Source organism: Coturnix japonica, chromosome 2 (assembly GCF_054131305.1).
Source record: "Coturnix japonica strain WE chromosome 2, WE-NBRP24, whole genome shotgun sequence".
In the NCBI taxonomy this organism is placed as follows: Eukaryota; Metazoa; Chordata; class Aves; order Galliformes; family Phasianidae; genus Coturnix; species Coturnix japonica.
The window spans coordinates 37,569,500-37,587,878 of NC_140664.1; the positions used below are offsets into that span (position 1 = coordinate 37,569,500).

The following is an 18,379-nucleotide window of genomic DNA, read 5'->3' on the forward strand; positions in this document are numbered from 1 at the left end:
GAGGGGAACCATGAGCTTCATTTTTCAGACTGACTCAGGGCTTTATGTGCAACACAGCGTGTTATACTGAAAACTATGTATTACTATATCCATTCAGTTTTTCTCAAAATCTTCCACAGCTCTTGGCTCGAATGATGCCTAAAAGCTACACTGATAACACAGGCCGTGTACCATAGTACATACTGACAGCACATGCACAAGAACAGCTGGAAAACCAAATCTTCCCGTGTTCTTCCAATAACAAGTTGTATCAGTAAATTACACATTCGCACAGCTAGGATACTGTCTGGGATGTTATTCTTTTCAGCTGATGCAGCCACGTAAGGAAAACTGCGGCATAAACAATTTTGAATGTATGGCTTATCTTCAGCCCGCTGACTTCCAGCTAACAAAACCTGCAGAATACGTAGAACTTAGTAATTAAAACAAAAATAAAACCCCACTCCTATTGCATTTAACAGCTTTAGGCTGGCAAAAAAATAGCTACTCTCTGGCATCCCAGGAGATGGGATAGATGTCAGCTGTGCAGATTTTAACCTGTATTGTAATTTCTTCTGAAGCACAGAGAAAAAAATATGAAGTAAAAACACAGAGAAAACAACAGGTACCTTTCATGTACCTTTCAACCTGAGTGATTCATAACAAGTCTTACGATAGATGAAAGCTGAAATACACCACACTGACAAAAAATTAAGTTGAAAAGAAATTGCAACAACCAAACCCTCAGGTAAGCCCTGAAATGGGTGAAGTACAAAGAGGGGAAGGAAGGCCGTGTGCATGTGAAATGCTGACCTTCCTCTCCAGCTGCAAAATACAGCCTTGTGCAAACTAATTTGGTAGGGTATTTTTTCTCTGAAGAAAAAAATAACATTAAAAATACCAACATGATCTATATTCTTGTTTGCCTGTTATCACACCACACTCCTGTGCTAAGTTTAATATTCAGAGAACGCAAAAGAAAATAATGGCTGACTTGATACTAGGAATGTGATATCAAGTACTATTTCCAAGCTTAAGTTAATTACATTGTAATTATGATCAGAAGTTGATCACAGTAACCTGGCTCCAAGTCCCAAAGGTATAAGATGCATATTAATTAAGGTGGGCATTGCTACCACTCTCAGTGGAACGCAGCAGTTCCATAGTGAACTCTGTTTGTTTTTAAATCAAGAACATAACTATGCACATAACAGAAGCACTGATTCCAATAGCCAGGTAACAAACACGATCATTGCTCAAAGCCTCCAGTTGCTGCTGTGGAACTGTTTGGGAAACAACACAACCAACTCAAAGTCTCATATACCAACGCTGTTCATAAAGATGCATTTACCATTGGCTATTTTGCTCTATTTTCCTTTAGCTTGTATGTTTCCAAAGCAAGTAAAATGCAACAGAATATTCTGCATTAACAGTTCTGAGTTTAAATGGTGAAATGAAAGCATTTAGTCCATTTAGCATGGATGATACACATTGATCAGGATGATGAATAAGCTACTAAGTCATTCTAGCTTATACAGGTGAAACATCCATACAGTGCAAGTATATTTTCCACAAGGATCCAGCCATCGCTGATTTTATCATATAAAAGCCAACAGCTGCCTTCCTGTCAATAGCAATGGCATGACAAAAGGAATTATTAAAGCCACACCGTAAAAACAACAGCAACAACAAAAATCAACAGAAAACACAGAGCTATTAAGCACTCTGTGCTTCTAAAATGAGGCATGGGCAACCCCTTAAAACAGCAATCCTGAGTGCTTATTCCCCACTTTGCTAAAGTCTCAAGGACGCACAGTAACAGACCAATTTATCAGCATCTCATTACTGCTGTCTGCAGTGGGCCAAGTTATAAATGACAGGCATTCAGATCTGCCAGCTCACAGTATCACAGAATGACCCAGGTTGGAAGGGACCTCAAGGATCATGTAGTTCCAACCCCCCTGCCTGGCAGGGCCACCAAACATACACCTTTACTACATCAGGTTGCCCAGGGCCCCGTCCAACCTGGTCTTGAACACCTCCAAGGACGGGGCATCCACAACCTCCCTGGGCAGCCTGTTCCAGGGCCTAACTTCCCCCTAACATCCAACCTAAATCTTCCCCCTTTCAACTTAAAACCATTTCCCCTTGTCCCCGTCAAGAGTAACACAGCCAAAATTACCTGTGGAAAGCATTTAGAAACACACATACTTAAAGAAACAAACAAGAAAGATTATCTTTAGAAATGAATATGAGGAGAAATGTAGCAGGTAAATGTGCACTGCTTAAGTACACGGACATACAGTAACTGGCATGTATAGAGCAAACAGCCATTTATTTGATGTAGTGAATGCTTTTCTTAAGTTAGAGCCAGTCTTGTTACAATGTTAAACAATAGAAAAGGGCCATCTTAGAAGCACCAGCTACAGAAATTGCTTGTACCCGGCACAACTGATGTGCTAACAATTCGTCGTCTTTACAGGGCAAATTAAAGATACACAGAAACACAATGATGCATTCCACTCCACAGGAACTCTGTAGCTGGTTAACATCTTTTGCCTTTTATAATACTTAAAATCTGTGAAAACTTGAAGACATTTAGGCTGGGAAATTTCAAGAAGGTACAATAGGAACTACACTAAAGTTTCTCTGTTTTTGCAAAACAAGTTCTGGTATGCATTGCATCAATTGTATTGCTTTGTTTTTCCCTTCTATGAAAACACTTCCTTTAGCAAACAACAGTTCCCCGAAAGGAACCCATAAACAATGTAAAGTGAAAGCTATAAACCTTCATCTCATAACCTATGCTTTGGGTAAAGCTATCTAAAGCAATATTTACCTTCAGAATTACACCGATAGAGCTTTTTATTTATTTACTTCAATAGAGAAGAAAAGGCTCCAAGGTGACCTGGGAGCAGCATTTCAGAATCTAAATGGGCACTACAGGAAAGAAGGGGGTGGACTCTTTAGCAGGGTCTGTGGTGGCAGAACAAGCAGAAACAGCTTCAAAGCTCAAAGAAGGGAGATTTAGGGAACAGGGAAAAGCCTTTTACAGTGAGGGTGGTGAGGCACTGGCACAGGTAGCTTAGAGTGGTGGTGGATGCCTGGAGACTTTCAAAGTGAGGCAGGACCAGGCTTTGAGCAACCTGAGGTAGCTGTGGATGTCTCTGTTCATTGCAGGGAAGTTAGACTAGATGATCTTCAAAAGCCACTTCCAACTCTAAGGATTCTATTATGTAAAGTTTTACATTGCTGGTGTCGTCGTTTCTTCACTAGGAAAGTGGTTAGGCCCTGGAACAGGCTGCCCAGGGAGGTTGTAGATGCCCCGTCTTTGGAGGTGTTCAAGGCCAGGTTGGACGGGGCCCTGGGCAACCTGATCTAGTAAAGGTGTATGTTTGGTGGCCCTGCCAGGCAGGGGGGTTGGAACTACATGATGCTTGAGGTCCCTTCCAACCCGGGTCATTCTGTGATTCAGTGTCTTAATAGACACAGAACTAAAGTTAAGTCGCACAAGTATTTCCTTTATATTTTAATCTAGCTATAGTCATAAATATTCTCTAGAAAGTTAACAGTAAGAAGGCAGATAATGAGAAATCATGTTCATGCAACAGAAGCCTCAGTCGTTTAATGCAAAAACGCACACATATCTGGGCCACAGGAAAAAGGGCCCATAAGGGCACAGGGGTGTTTGTATCTTTCACATGATGCACAGACCCTGGTGTTTAGAAATAAGGAGTCATTTCATTGACAACAGATGTACAGAAGCAGATTTTTCCCCTTTCAATTTCATAACATTAAGCTCATTAGTGATCTGCTAACAGTAATAATTAAAAAATGATACATTCTAAACAGAACCAAGTAGGTATGTTCACTGATTTGTGCTTTTTTTCTGTTTTGGTAGTGATTCTAGTTGGACTGTGTTAAAACTGGCATCGAACACATCTTGAGCTCCTCCAGCTCATGCTTTGGAATCAGTTGCAACATGCAGCAAAACAGGCCTTCAAAGCAAAAGCAGAACTTACTTTATACTTGCTTGTTATGGGGCAAGCAGGCAGACTACTGAGAGAAGGCTGGAAACAGAAGCATGCTCAGAAGTTCAGCCATTCACTCCCACTTCCAAGGCTGAGCCCACCTCACATCTGATGGAAACCAACCTCTTATTTACCTTTCACATGCATTTACCCAGCTGCATTCTGAAAAAATCCAGAATATAGTGTACACCGAGAACAGTGATGGACAGCCTCACAAGAAAGGAAGGTGGTAACATCAGGACCCAGTTTATAATACATCAGAAAAGTAGTATGAAGTATATTGAGACATCAGAAAATCATAACAAAGCTTTCAATATATGAACAATAATAAAGTTTATTTAGCACGAGGGTTGAGAGGGAAGGAAATAAGTTTTACATTAGTATCTGGGATTTCATAAACATACCTGATTAACAAAAGCATGTTATAACACCTTGAGCTACAAATCACAGTGCTGGATATAACAGATCTCAGCACACTGGACCTGCAGAAGCAGCATCCATTTATTCAGTATGTTTCAGTTGCTGCTGGTTTCACAGTAAGAATGATGAGGTCTTGGACCTGACTTCTCCTGCACAGTGAGCATTACAATCATATAAATACGTAACAAAATGTCTGTACACTTTTAGTTTTTATTGATTATGGCTTGTAGTGTGAGAAATCACTAGCAGATGATAACAAACATCTCCATTACCAAAGCATCTTTACCTCAGGTGCTCTCTCCTTTTCTCTGAGCCTGCCTCTTAGGTAACCAGAAGGGAGTTATCTGCTCCTATTTTGAGTTCTACCAATTCTGTTCAATAATTCACCTGATAACGTACTCAAGGCAGCCTCAAGGACAAGACTCTCACTGTGACGGCCAGCATCCACCAGGAAAATATTACCTACATAGCTTTTAGTGACTTCTCACCTCCTGCACTCCTCCCAGCCACCTCCACCCCCTTACTCACCTTTCTCAGAAGAGCTGCAGGCAAGAGGGAGGCAAGGCAGCCATTAACTGCCTGATTCATCAGAGCAGTTTCACCTCTGACCAGCATCTACTGAGAAATGACTTCTCACCAATCCCAGGAAGTTTTCCCATTCCGCACCATTTCACTTTATCAGGGTTCACCCCTCAGTGAAACCACTATTCCCCTTTTCACAGAATCACAGAATTGTAGGGGTTGGAAGGGACTTCTAGAGATCATCGAGTCCAACCCCCTGCCAAAGCAGGCTCCCTACACCACGTCACACAGGTAGGCGTCCAGGCGGGTCTTGAATATCTCCAGAGAAGGAGACTCCACCACCTCCCTGGGCAGCCTGTTCCAGTGCTCCGTCACCCTCACTGTAAAGAAGTTCTTCCGCACATTCGTGCAGAACTTCCTATGCTGCAGTTTCATCCCATTACCCCTAGTCCTGTCCCCGCACACTACTGAAAAGAGACCAGCCTCGCCACTGTGGCCCCCACACCCCCACACCTTGCAGTCTAGCTTCAGAATGAACTTCAGTGTCCTGATCTTTTCATGTAGCAACCATGCCCTAAATTTCCTAAAGTTGTGCAAGGCTAAGAGCCATCACACCTACATCAGCAAGCAGGAACGACACAGATAGGTAAGACTAGATACATTCACACTCATAATATAGTCCAGATCTGAGAGAAACTCTAACACAACTCAGCTTTGTTAGCAAGGTTGTAGCTACAATTAAGAGTTTGGTTCAACCTACCTTTGCATTGTTACACAGCTCTGACCACCATGGATGCAGTTGCTGGCGAGCAATTGCTGATACTGTCCATGAAAATGCTCTGAAGAGGATTGTTCCACTTCAGATTCATTTGCTTTTAGACTACAAAACTGGGCACAAACAAGCACTCTGGTGCATAAACAAATAACCCCAAACCTTGAGAAGCTCTCACACCACAGGCTTTAAGCGATTAAAATATCTCAGAAAAGAAAAAGTTAACACAACAATAGAAAATTAGAACACTAAAACACTTCAGTTGATTGCAGTCCTACATAGAAACTGCTAAGTGCTCAAAACTCACTTATTTTCTGAATTTGCATCAACATCAGTGGTATAAATACATCAATTTAGAAGATAGATACAAGCTTTCTGTGCTAAACAACGCCATTGAGAACTAAGAGCTTCGCTGGGTGGAACACGGCAAGTCCACTTGTGCCTAACCCTAACAAATCCACACCAGAATGAAACAGTTACATCATTATAGGAGTTCACCTATTGCCACAGTCAGGTTTGTTTTGGGGAAAGGTGTAAAACCATAGGTCACTTAGGATTTAAAAATTAACTCTGGAGAGGTGACTACCGAATGAAACACAATGAGCTGATTACCACAGAAACACAATGGCCTGAGTTGAAAAGGACCACAATGATCAGTTCTTCACTAGGAGAGTGGTTAGGCCCTGGAACAGGTTGCCCAGGGAGGTTGTGGATGCCCCGTCCTTGGAGGTGTTCAAAACCAGGTTGGACGGGGCCCTGGGCAACCTGATCTAGTAAATGTGTATGTTTGGTGGCCCTGCCAGGCAGGGGGGTTGGAACTACATGATCCTTGAGGTCCCTTCCAACCCAGGTCATTCTGTGATCATCTAGTCTCAATCTCCCTGCTATGTGCAGGGTCCCACAGGTTTTAGTTTGCGATGTGGTAAGATTACGTAAAATGAGAGATGCTGTGATGCTTATCAAATTAAGGATTTTATTGCTATTCCAGCTTTGTACCAAACAACCTAAGACAGGAGGCTAGAAAAGAACATTTAGAAGCAATACCCATCACTTTAAAACCCACCAGCAACATTAATTACTATTAGTCTATGGGATGAAGATTTTATCAAGGAAATGCTCCCCATTTCTCTCTTAAAAAGTTAAAAAAAAAATAAAAAATAAAACCATCCTTGCTTAGTACAAGTAGGCCCACTATTCAAAACATTAAGGTATATAAAGGTATAAAAGACTAAATGAGAGTTACAACAGCAAACAGCCTCCATTCTTTAAACTTCCACCCTAAGGCTAAGCCTGTGTTGACAGAGGGGAAGAAGGATTTCAAATACATACTTTGAAAGCCATATTTTCAAGGAAAGATGGCATAAAAATCGTTACAGATAAAGGCAGGCTGGAGGAACCCAGCGGAGGCCAAAATCTCTTACCATGAAATGACTTTCACAGGGTCTGCTTTAATAGCAGGAATACAATGTGTGACCCAGATAACAAGAGAAGCAGCAAGGATTTAGTTTAGCAAAGCTGTAAAGCTGTCTAAAACGGGTTATAAGTCATTGATTAGCAAACACTTTTTCTAAGACCTGCATAAAGGTCCTTTGCAACATGACTCAGCACTCACAGCACATAACATAAAGATCTTTTATCTATGGAAAACAGCCTGATCCGGGATTATTTTGTCGGTTGTACACCTAAGGACGGAATCTGGAAGCATTCCATGTATTTCACCATGTATTTAGCAGCCAGAACTGTCATCAAATTCTTTCCCTATTTTAACTTTGTGATAACGGTGTTTCAATCTGCCATTTTTTACACAACAGGTTTGAAAGGTTCAAATTACTTTGTATTTACATGAGAATTTGTTCCGCTTCAGGGAGAAAATCCATACACTTTTTACCTTGAAAAAGAAGTTCTGAGTAAGATGAGTAATACTGGACACTCTACTAGGACTACACTGATAATAAATAAAGCACACTGTTTTCATATGAAACGCAAAAAATGTTTGTTATTATAGCACATGTGAAATTCACTTAGCTACCCAGTTATGAACAGCTATAGATGCAATGAAAGGAAGTGACTATGTTTTTAAGCAGTTATTGAGCCTAAGTGTTAGAAGCTATTTTCCTGACTTTTTTCCCCCCAATACAGCTGAAGCCACTGATTCTTCTGCAATAAAGGATTAATGCAGAGCTCTGAGGTTTTAGGTTTCCACTAAGGGTCCCATTTGCTAACTACAAGCGATCTTTAGTCACGTACTTGAGGCACCAGACCTACTTGAAAAGGTTGTAAAGTGAAAGCTCATCTACTTCAGAACCAGCCTGACAGCTTGACAACCTTTAAGCTTTTGTAGCGATGTACTGATTTCATTCAAAATACTGTTCACATTACATCTCATTAGTGCCTTCCAAATGTCAAACAAAGGAAAACATTCTTTTGGGTAAAGCAGCATATAGCAAAACCCTTCTGAGTACATCTTAAGATGGCTATGAATGCCTTCTCTAGCAGCATCTTGTCTTTATACAACCCATGCTGAGGCTCCAGCCAGCAAGCTGACACAGCAAGGCAACGAAACCTGTGCGACAGGAGAGCTGAAGCTGATTTGCTACTTGAGATCGAGTTTTGGACAGGATGAAGTAGCAGCTATTGGCATGCAAGAGTAGATGGAGAGAGGAGGAAGAGTCTGTCAACAGTTGAACAGTTACACAGCATGTACTCATGTTGCTTTTGGAATAAAACTTCAGAAAGGCAAAACACACAAAGTAATGAATGTGTATATGTACCTCAACTGCGCCGATTACTCATGAGGTTTGGCAATTCTGTTCCCACACATTCAGAAGCCTCCTGATGTGAGAAGCCTTAGATTTATAATATAGACAATCTGTCTCCAAATACTGAAAGACAGAATCACAGAATGACCCTGGTTGGGAGGGACCTCAAGGATCATGTAGTTCCAACCCCCCTGCCTGGCAGGGCCACCAAACATACACCTTTACTAGATCAGGTTGCCCAGGGCCCCGTCCAACCTGGTCTTGAACACCTCCAAGGACGGGGCATCCACAACCTCCCTGGGCAGCCTGTTCCAGGGCCTAACCACTCTCCTAGTGAAGAACTTCCCCCTAACATCCAACCTAAATCTTCCCACTTTTAACTTAAAACCATTTCCCCGTGTCCTGCTATTGTCAGCCCTTTCGAAGACAGATATTCCTGGAATGGTGTGCCTTGCCTCTTCATTCAGGATAGCATTTTCTAGGATTGTATGCAACAATTTAAGTAATGGGCTTCCATACTAAACTTGATAACACCCCTGAATATCAAACAAGTTCTTAAATAAGTGGCCTGCTTTGTAACGCTCTGAGGAAGGTGCTCAGCCTCTGAGCATATTCTTACATAGCCACTGTGGATATGTGTTGGAGCTTACATTTAAAGACCAAACTGTAAAATACCAGCAACAAGGAGATGAATATGGTAAGGGTAAAGTTCTGAGAAGAAACCGAGTGTCCTGCCTATGTAAGTCACAGTCAGAAAGTACTCATGGTCTATATATAGTTCAGAAGCCGTTTGTAAGCGAGATTCTTTTCAACCCAGCTGAAGCACATGCAAAATAATTTGCGGCTTGCCACGATGTTTCAAAGCAGTCAGAACAATTCCAGCTTCCTTGTGCATAGGACAGGATGGAAAAACACCCCACACAGGGCGATGCCACACAGAACACAGCATTCTACTTCTTTTGTTTTCTCTGATTACTTACAGCTTCAAGAGTTCTCTGCTTTACAGAGCTACACTGTAAATACAAGAACAAACCTTTCTGAGGATTGTAAAATTCTGAAGTGCTATTAACTGACTTCTCGAATAAATCCAGGGTGATTAATAACGTCATAGGTATAATAGAGAAAGGAAGAAGGAGTAATAAATCCATGAAGGTAAAACATATTAGGAGAGATATTTCTCTTATAAGGTAGAGGAAGGAAATGGGTAGACAAATAGTTCAAAGGAAAGTAGAAACCCAGTCAGGTCAAGTTTAATACACAAGTTTTCTAGATACAAAGCTTAAATTGTACCATTTCTCATGTGGAAGAAAAAAAAGTCTTCAAAACATTACTTCAACATCCCTCCAATGAATCAATTCATTTATTATTCCTTTAAAGGGCTCTTGATATCTAGCAGCCTCCAAACAAGGTATGATAGTTCACTAATCTCTATCCTACTAAGCACAGAACAGCAGATATCAGCTTGATCTTCAACAGAGAAGAGCTGTAAAAAATCTAAAGGAAAAGTGACGTGAAATACCCCACATTATGGAATCATCTTCAATGGAAGATTTTGAAGGAAAATAGATCTACACGCAGAACAAAAATAAAACCACACACACAAATCACTTCATCACCAGGCAAGTTATTGCCAGTCCTTGCTTCAAAGCCTGGGGTGTCAGACTGTTTCCAGCCCTTCATTTTCACCGTCACCTTCCTTACAGCTGCACTCGCCACTCACCCAGATCCAATAGTTTAGATAGAAGAACACTAAGCTTAAGAAAACAAGGCACTAACGTTCAGCACGGCATCATTTCTATCCAGAATCAATCATACATAAGTTCAGAAAGAAAATTTTCCTTACATAGGTAACATGTGGTGCAAGTGGTAGAAGTGCCGCTCTGCTACACAGGAGGCTCGAATCCCAGGGGTTGGACTCGATGATCTCTAAGGTCCCTTCCAACCCCCACAAGACTGTGATACTGTGAAACTGTGATGTCACGTAAAGTAGCCAATTCATCTTTAAAGATTAGACTATTAAGTGAGTTTTATGATGTCGATCAGTTCCCCATTTCCCCAGCAGTTCCCACACAAACAACTCAGGTCCAGCTACAAGCAACAGCTGTCACACTACAAGATTAATCCAAATGCATCTTTGAAATGTCAGCCACTACGACATTAAATATTTACATGTAAACTTAGTTAATATAGATGATTTCTAAAAGCAAGTATGAAATTTCGCAGCTACATAAAGTGCTGACATAAACACTTTCTCCTGCACACACTAAAGAAAAGCTATCTTCAAATGATATTATTTGTTTTTAAAAGGCATTATTCTTACTGTTCAAAGAATTAGCAATCTCATTAGTAAAGGAATTGCTGGAATAAAACTGAGACAGTTGACCTTAGCAAGTTTTGTTGGTTTTCCCTGGTGCTACAGTTTCACAACTGGATTTCACACGATCGATACATTCATTTTTCTGAAATAAATAAGGATGAAGTTGAACACGACAGCAAGAGCAGATGAAATTCACGCAGGCAGAGGTAAAACTCATGTCTATAATAAATCACTCCTTCCTCTTTTCCATAGAGAAGAGCTTAACATTGCTTCCTGCTAAGAGTCACTCTGTGTGAAACCTTCACATTCCTACCTACTATAGGACTTCTTTGTTGTCATTGTTCTTTCCCTATCTCCAATTTGTGCATATGTCAACGAAAAGCCAACAGCATTTTCCCCACTGCAATAAGCATTTTGCTCCAGAAGATATGACTAAATATTCCCAGCAGTTGTGTTAAGGAGGGTTTGCATGCTTTGTTTTACTAAAATGACTTCGTTGTTTGAGACAGATGCATGTATGATTCTGTACATTTCCTATATTTTGTGAACTTTATCACAGAATCACAGAATTATCAAGGTTGGAAAAGACCTAGAAGATCATCTACTCCAACCACTACCAATACTTCCCGGCTAAATCATATTCATCAACACAACATCCAGACGCTTCTTGAACACCCCCATGGTTGGTGACTCCACCACCTCCCTGGGCAGTGCATTCCAATGCCTGACTACCCTTTCTGAGAAGTAATACTTCCTGATGTCCAGCCTGAATCTGCCCTGGCTCAGCTTAAAACCATTCCCTCTAGTTCTATCACTGATTACACGAGAGAAGAGGCCTGGGCAACTGTATTCCTGAGACAAAAACTACTGCGCTATTCAGTTAAACTATACAAAGTATATAGAAGCTTCTAAAATATCACATGTAAGACTACGAAGGACATTTATAACAGTAAAACCATGAGAATTTTGTTTAAAAATTACTGCTTTTTATGTAGTCAAATACACTGTAGTAAAAAAAAAACAGCTTTTTTATATACAATTTTTTAGTAACAGATACTCTACAATAGCCTGCAGTCAGTACTGACATGCAAAATGCCAATACTCAAAGCACATGCCTTAAAACAGCTTTATTTCCTGTGCAGGAAACCCCATGTCAGAGCCCAGACAACAGCAGAAGACTTTGGAAGTTATTTCATAGTAAAAGTATTCGTAAATTCTTTAAAACTTTGACATCTGGTATAATGCTAATTGTCTTAAAAAAATAAAGTGCAGTAATCCATAGCTGAGTAAATACTGAACTTTCTCTAATGTATCTATTCCAGCTCAGCCTGACATAGGTAATAATATTTCTTTTTTGGACTGCTCTTTGGACTTGCAAGAGCTGCTCTATGTCCAATTCATTGTAATCTTTCCAAATTGGACTCTGTGCATCCCACATCTCCATAAGTCATATTACCAAGTGGAGAGAATGTTCTCCTAGCATGAAAGACAATCTCCTTGAGGAATCAACAATAAGGTACCAAAATAAGACATTTCACTTGCTATTTTTTTTCCTGCTTTGTTATAGTCTCAATCCTTTGACAAGCCAGTGGATTGGGAACAGAAATGAATCGGCCTGGACAATGTCTAGCCTAGAGAGAGCACTGAGGTCAATTGATTCCTCTGTCCTGAGCTCTGTCAATCCCATTTACATCTTATAAGCTCTCGGGAGTGAGAAAAGAATGAAAGAGGCCCTGTAGCTCTCAGCTTTTTACAGCAGAAAAAGATCTTATTTTTCAAGCCCTTCATGAAACAGAAGTGAGATGGTGTAACTATGCTTCTTTTTCCATTCGTGACTTGAAGAAGTATTCTTGTCTATTCATTTATTACCTGCTACCTCGACATTCCACTCAACAGATTCTATATTGGTTACAGAATTCATTCTCTCCTGCTTCCAAGTTACACCTTGCAGCTCTTTTCATTTGCCTACATGATAAACTGGCTGCCCACTGAAAGAGAACAAGACGCTTCACTCTTTATCCCCAGCACACTGCAGTCACCAATCAACTGCAGTAGTTTTCCTCTAAGGCCAGACCTCTGTCCCCTTGCAGAAAGAGCAAAAAGACACCACCTTCACTTTGGAAAGATGCTACACTACAACTGCTGTACACAGACGTGTAGATGGTGCAGCAATACAGATCCTTGCTACATTTTTTTTTACCAGGGCTGGCAACATCCCCTCCATTCTCTCCACACACACACACACACACATCCACCCCTTCCTGCCTATTAGCACAGTCTTCTCCACCCCACCACACTGATTCCCAGAACCGAGGTACTTTCTCACCCCGTTGACGACGTAACCTAGGCTCTCACGGCGGCGTCGCAGCCCTAAAGACAAGAGGGTCCATCCCCGTGGCCGAGCCCAGCCCAGCGGTGCTGCCGTTTCCCTTTCTCCCCCATCGGATGAGTCCTCCACCCCACTCCACTCGCTCCCACCATTGACAGCTCACCCAATCCCCGAGAAAGGAGATATACCCAGCCCTCATGAGGCGTCCCCACCCGCAGACACAACACTGAGCTCCCCCGCCACAATCCCAGGCCCGCCGAGCCCCCTCACAGACCTGTGGAGCCAGCCATCTTGTCCAAACCCCCCCGCGCCGGGCCGGGCCTGCACGCCAAGCGCGTCACTACCGCCAAATGCATACGGCACTTCCTGCATAGGGGCGGGCCGCATCGAGGGGCGGGCGAGGAGGTGGATATATGGGGTGGGGCCTGGCTGTGAGGGAAGGGGGTGTACAGGGAGCCGGGAAACACTGAGGATGTTGTCTTTCCATATACAAAACGTTGCATCTGCTCAAGCTTTTAGTTCTTCCATTGCCTTCTATTTCTTTTGACAAAGCTGCTATTTCTGAGCAAACGGGAATAAGCAGCGCTTTCAGTGCTTGTGGTGATAGAATTAGAAGTGAGCTTTCTGAGTATAGCAAACAGTATGAACACGCACACGCAGCTATAATAATTAAAGACTTTTCTCCTTTATTATAACATCCTGGACATTAGGAAGTATTACTTCTCGGAAAGGGTATTCAGGCATTGGAATGCACTGCCCAGGGAGGTGGTGGAGTCACCGACCATGGGAGTGTTCAAGAAACATATGGATGTTGTGTTGATGAATATGATTTAGCCGGGAAGTATTGGTAATGGTTGGACTAGATGATCTTCTAGGTCTTTTCCAACCTTGATAATACTGTGATACTGCGATCACTGTAGAAGATACCACAGCCTGGAGTGGAAAAAAGAAATACAACGTGAACTGTCCTTATTCTTCTGGTCGAGATTCAGCCCATTTGTTTTTCTGAAGGATCTGCTTTTTCAGGTGATTCTATACTAATAGTCAATAATACGCCCATGTGTCTTCTCAGACATGATACAAATAGGGCAGCAAGGCTACCAACCCAAAGCAACTGGCTCTCAGTAACTCTGGAAGCACACAAAGGACTCCATGGTCCATCTGCATCTACACCTGCTGACTTGATGTAGGACACGTGGTTGCTGGCAACAAATTATTTCGATGCTAATTGCAGACGGAGGAAATAAAGAAAAGGCAGGATGCAGGACGAAGAAATGGTATCCATCCCATTCCTGAGGATGACTGTTTAAGTAATATTTGGAACAATGTCTGGAGAGAAGACAAATAAAGAATATTTCCCCTTTTCTCTGTCTACAGCAAGCACAAACATATGATAACTGTATCTTAGAGCAAGTCTACTGCAAGCGTTATTTTTATCTATTTTCAACTCATGTAACTTTAAGTGAAATAAAGGATAGACATCTGAATGAATGGCAGTACAATCACAAATCAAGCAAAGCTCAATTCCCTTTTTTCTTTACACAGAATATTTAAATACAACTACTGATTCAGAAAGTGCAAATCCTCCCATGAGTAGTGCTTTGGGCAGCTAGGACCCTTACCCTTCTCTATCCAGCCTGTTCTTCAAAAGACAATGTATCTGAAAAGTAACGACACAAAACCCCACATAGGCTAAGAAAAAGCTGTTATTCTAGTCATATCACAGTGCTTTTACAAGCTCTAACAGATACCAAAGCTTCATTATGGGGAGCTGCACAAAAATATAATGAGCAGTGATTAGTCTGGACAATTTCCAGTTAGATGCCACCGTTCTACAAGTGACTGCAGAATGCACTTGCCTCACTGAATTTTCTCATTTCATTGTTGCACAAGTTGAGTCTGATTAGCTGAGAAGAGAAACATTATTTATTCCCTTCAAAAGCAGAGGAAGCGTCAATAGTTACACAATCAAGGGAACAGGGCAAACTCAGAAGCAATAATAATCATAGAGAAAGCTACTACAGAATCTTATTCCAAGCAAATGCACATGTAAATCATTACCTGAGCTCAGAAAGGTCTCCTGAAGATCACAACTCCTTTTTCTCCAGTGAACCTCAATTGAGCAACAATGATCCAGCAGTTTTAAAGTTACAATGTGTCTTTTCGCTCCACTATGTAGAGAATATAAGACAAACAAGCAAATTCTATGTCTATTCCATCCATTGAGAGGTTCTTTCTTCTCTTGTCTCTTGAACATCCACGTAACACAAAGTATCTCCCCCTTCCTTAAACTGAAACCCAATTCATAATTTTGATTCCTTATTTTCATTCGTTTCAGTATGTGTACTTCCATGATTCTGATTGCACAAACTGTATTTACAGGAAAGTTTTGCTCTGTCTCCTCATGCTGCCTCAGGCTTGGAGTACAAGCAGTGAAAAAGCTGAATCAGCGAGTCAGAAAATCACATCAGAATTTCTCAGAATGACAAAAAATGCACAGCATAGTTTTACAGAGAAGATTTCCATGATATTGCACAGATGTGAAGCTTCAGAAGGACGTAATCTTGCTAAGAGAAACAACATATGGAACAGTGTAGCTCATTCTTTCTAGTGAATAGCTTACACAACAACAACAGAAGAGTATTCCTCATAGCACAAATACCAACTTAGATTCATATACTAAAGTGTAATATAAAAAAATTAATTTAATAACTAGTTCAGTCATCAAATACATAATGAAATCATGAAACAAAGTTATCAAGGTACATTAAAAACCCCTAATTTATTTTTCTCTGTCATTTGTTCATGTTGTTTACCACCGTATTAAAATGTCAGGGTTTTGTTATTTCGTATAAGGATTATATTTCCCCTCATATACAAAAGGAAGCCATGCCATTAGGACAAGCAAGACCAAAATACTGAAAGCAACACATGAGCAGTTTGCCCAAGTTTTCCACATTTATTCTTTCTCATATAACAGTATGAATAGGAAACATTTTCACTGCTTTTTATTTCACAATAAATAAACAGTGAAAACAAACACTGGAGAATGCGGGCATCGATCCCGCTACCTCTCACATGCTAAGCGAGCGCTCTACCATTTGAGCTAATTCCCCACCTGAAAAAACATTTTTTGAGCTAGACTTCTATACTGTAGAGTTACTGACAACTGCAGTACAGCCACTTTTGATCATAAATTCATTGCTCCTTGCTGAGTCATTCCTTCTGCTTACCAATAACCAACTGCAACACGTGGCTGGGATCATGTGATACATTGTTCAGCATGTATACTGACAGAATAATCTTAGTCATCTCTTTTGTAACACAAGCCTTTGTTATTCAGCTGTTTTCACATATGAGAGTAACCTATGTGACAGGAACCAAATGCATTATTGAAAAACAACAACAATAACCAACTTTATTGAAAAAAATGTTCCAAATACAACAGGAAAGCCCAAGGTCTTTCCAGTTTTCAAGGCATACACATGAAAAACCTGGTCCAGAAAATGTTGAATGAGTGATAAGTACTATATGCCAGATGGAAACATTTTTATACTCATGGTTTTTACGTACATACTTATTTTTATCTCACAAAGTAAGGAAAAATAAGTGAGCAGACTGAAGGACGGTATTTTCATATTCCCAGAGCTCTTCCTTTTGCTAACAGGCTGTCACAGCTTACAAAATAAATCCACACTTTCAGCAGAGAGAAAAAATCTGGTTTTACCCCACTCTTGACACCTTCCTTTCCCCTCCTCTAGCATCCTTTTGGAAGGTCTGGCTTCTCTGGGATGACAAATACAATTAAAACTCATAATAATTCTCATTTACTATTTATTACTGTGCTAAAAGCACCTTATTACTATATACCTCCTTATTTTTTGCAATAGCAGAAATCTCCTGAGTATCTTATTGAAAATTATAGTAGCTTCTGTTCATAAAATGGTCCACTCGACAATGAAGTAGAAACTACATTTCTCTGCAGGGTGAGAAAAAATAATAAACATTCCCTGATTTGGCGTGGTTGCATACATTTGCACACTTGCCCTATGTATTGTTGCACATCTAAATTACACAGCACATAACAATCACATAGGTGATATCCTGTTGCTTGGACTTCCACTGTTCCTCTTGCACAGGAAAGAAGATTGCTCTTGTGCTGTGTTAACATCACAATGGGCATTGACTTTTTACAAAGTTAAGACGTGTTTCTCACTCCATAAGAACATGGCAACAGAACAGAAGTTGTTACTCACCCACCAAGTCGAAGTCAGGCTAAGGGGAAATGAAATCAGGGTGTGAATGAAAGTCAGATTGCCACCCGGCTGGTTTCTATCTGGCCTAGCTGGTTTTCAGGTTGTCCTACGGGCTGCTGCTGATGCTGAATGGGCTGGTTTATGTACATTGCACTTACATGATGGATGGCTTGGAGCTACGATACATATGCACTTAGCTGTTACAGAGCTGGATTTTTTGACAAGCAGCAACACAAAGCAGGAATAATTGAACCCACTCTCTTTAAACAGTGCATCAGTATTAACTCAGTGCTTGAAAAGTTGTAATGTTGATTTCCTAATTGTGGCAATCAAAAGAATATATTATATGGAACTAAGAATAATGATATTTAGTAAAGATGTACTAAGTTGTCAGCCTCTAACATCATGAGCAGTGCAAGTGAGAGCAGAAATCAGAAATAAGGCTGTTGTAGATTTGTAGCTCTTTGTAAATACAAACTGTATTAATCCATACAGAGTTAAATATAGGTTTGGGGGAGTGAATGCTTAAGTGTCATTTTCTGAAAGTTCGTAGAATGCTTTAGGATTAAAACCAGCATGAAAGGGATGCACTTGTGAAGAGAATAGATAGCTTTCCCTCATAAATAATTAATTCTTCTATGGCAGCTGCTACAACATGCACAGAAGATTCTCCACATTTTCTGCACTCAGAACACTAGGGGGGAAACATAATGGCTTTCTGTACCTCAACAAGTCCTCTTTCCTTCTGAAAATTAATTAAAATAATTAATCAACTACTGTGAATACAAAGCTTGAGCAGGCCCTTAGAAGGCATTACTGGCTGCACAAAATGGTCAAATCAGACAGCAGTGAAAGAAGTGGAGCATTTGGATAGTTAAGAGGAAAGCTACACACATCTGTATTTCTCACCTGGGAAAGCTTTTCACTGGTAGCTACAACTGCGATATCAACTCCTAGAGAGGTGAGGCATGTGTTTTTCATGTGACCTTATTTA

The 18,379-nt window shown here is 40.7% G+C and overlaps 1 protein-coding gene and 1 long non-coding RNA gene across 7 annotated transcripts in view; both read right to left on the minus strand.

Annotated features, from left to right (window-relative positions):
* Positions 1-13,446, minus strand: part of UBE2V2 (ubiquitin conjugating enzyme E2 V2) — a 30,218-nt gene extending 16,772 nt beyond the window's left edge. For 4 of the 5 annotated variants that reach the window (XM_085537396.1, XM_015855548.3, XM_085537397.1 and 1 more), the window contains exon 1: positions 13,404-13,446. In XM_085537396.1, the coding sequence (XP_085393522.1) occupies positions 13,404-13,419 (16 nt within the window). In that variant the 5' untranslated portion in view covers positions 13,420-13,446. Of the gene's footprint in view, positions 1-5,712 lie in introns of all 5 variants that reach the window. The other variant, XM_085537398.1, reaches the window with a different exon arrangement.
* A 346-nt stretch (positions 13,447-13,792) lies between these two features.
* LOC146761774 (uncharacterized) lies at positions 13,793-16,817 on the minus strand. Of its 2 annotated transcripts, XR_014942544.1 has the most exons (3): positions 15,191-16,817; positions 14,231-14,458; positions 13,793-14,062 (listed from the first exon to the last, which is right to left on the minus strand). It is a non-coding gene; the product is annotated as an uncharacterized LOC146761774 (long non-coding RNA). The 2 variants fall into 2 exon arrangements; XR_014942543.1 differs by having other exon boundaries at positions 13,793-14,458.
* Positions 16,818-18,379: the final 1,562 nt, after the last annotated feature.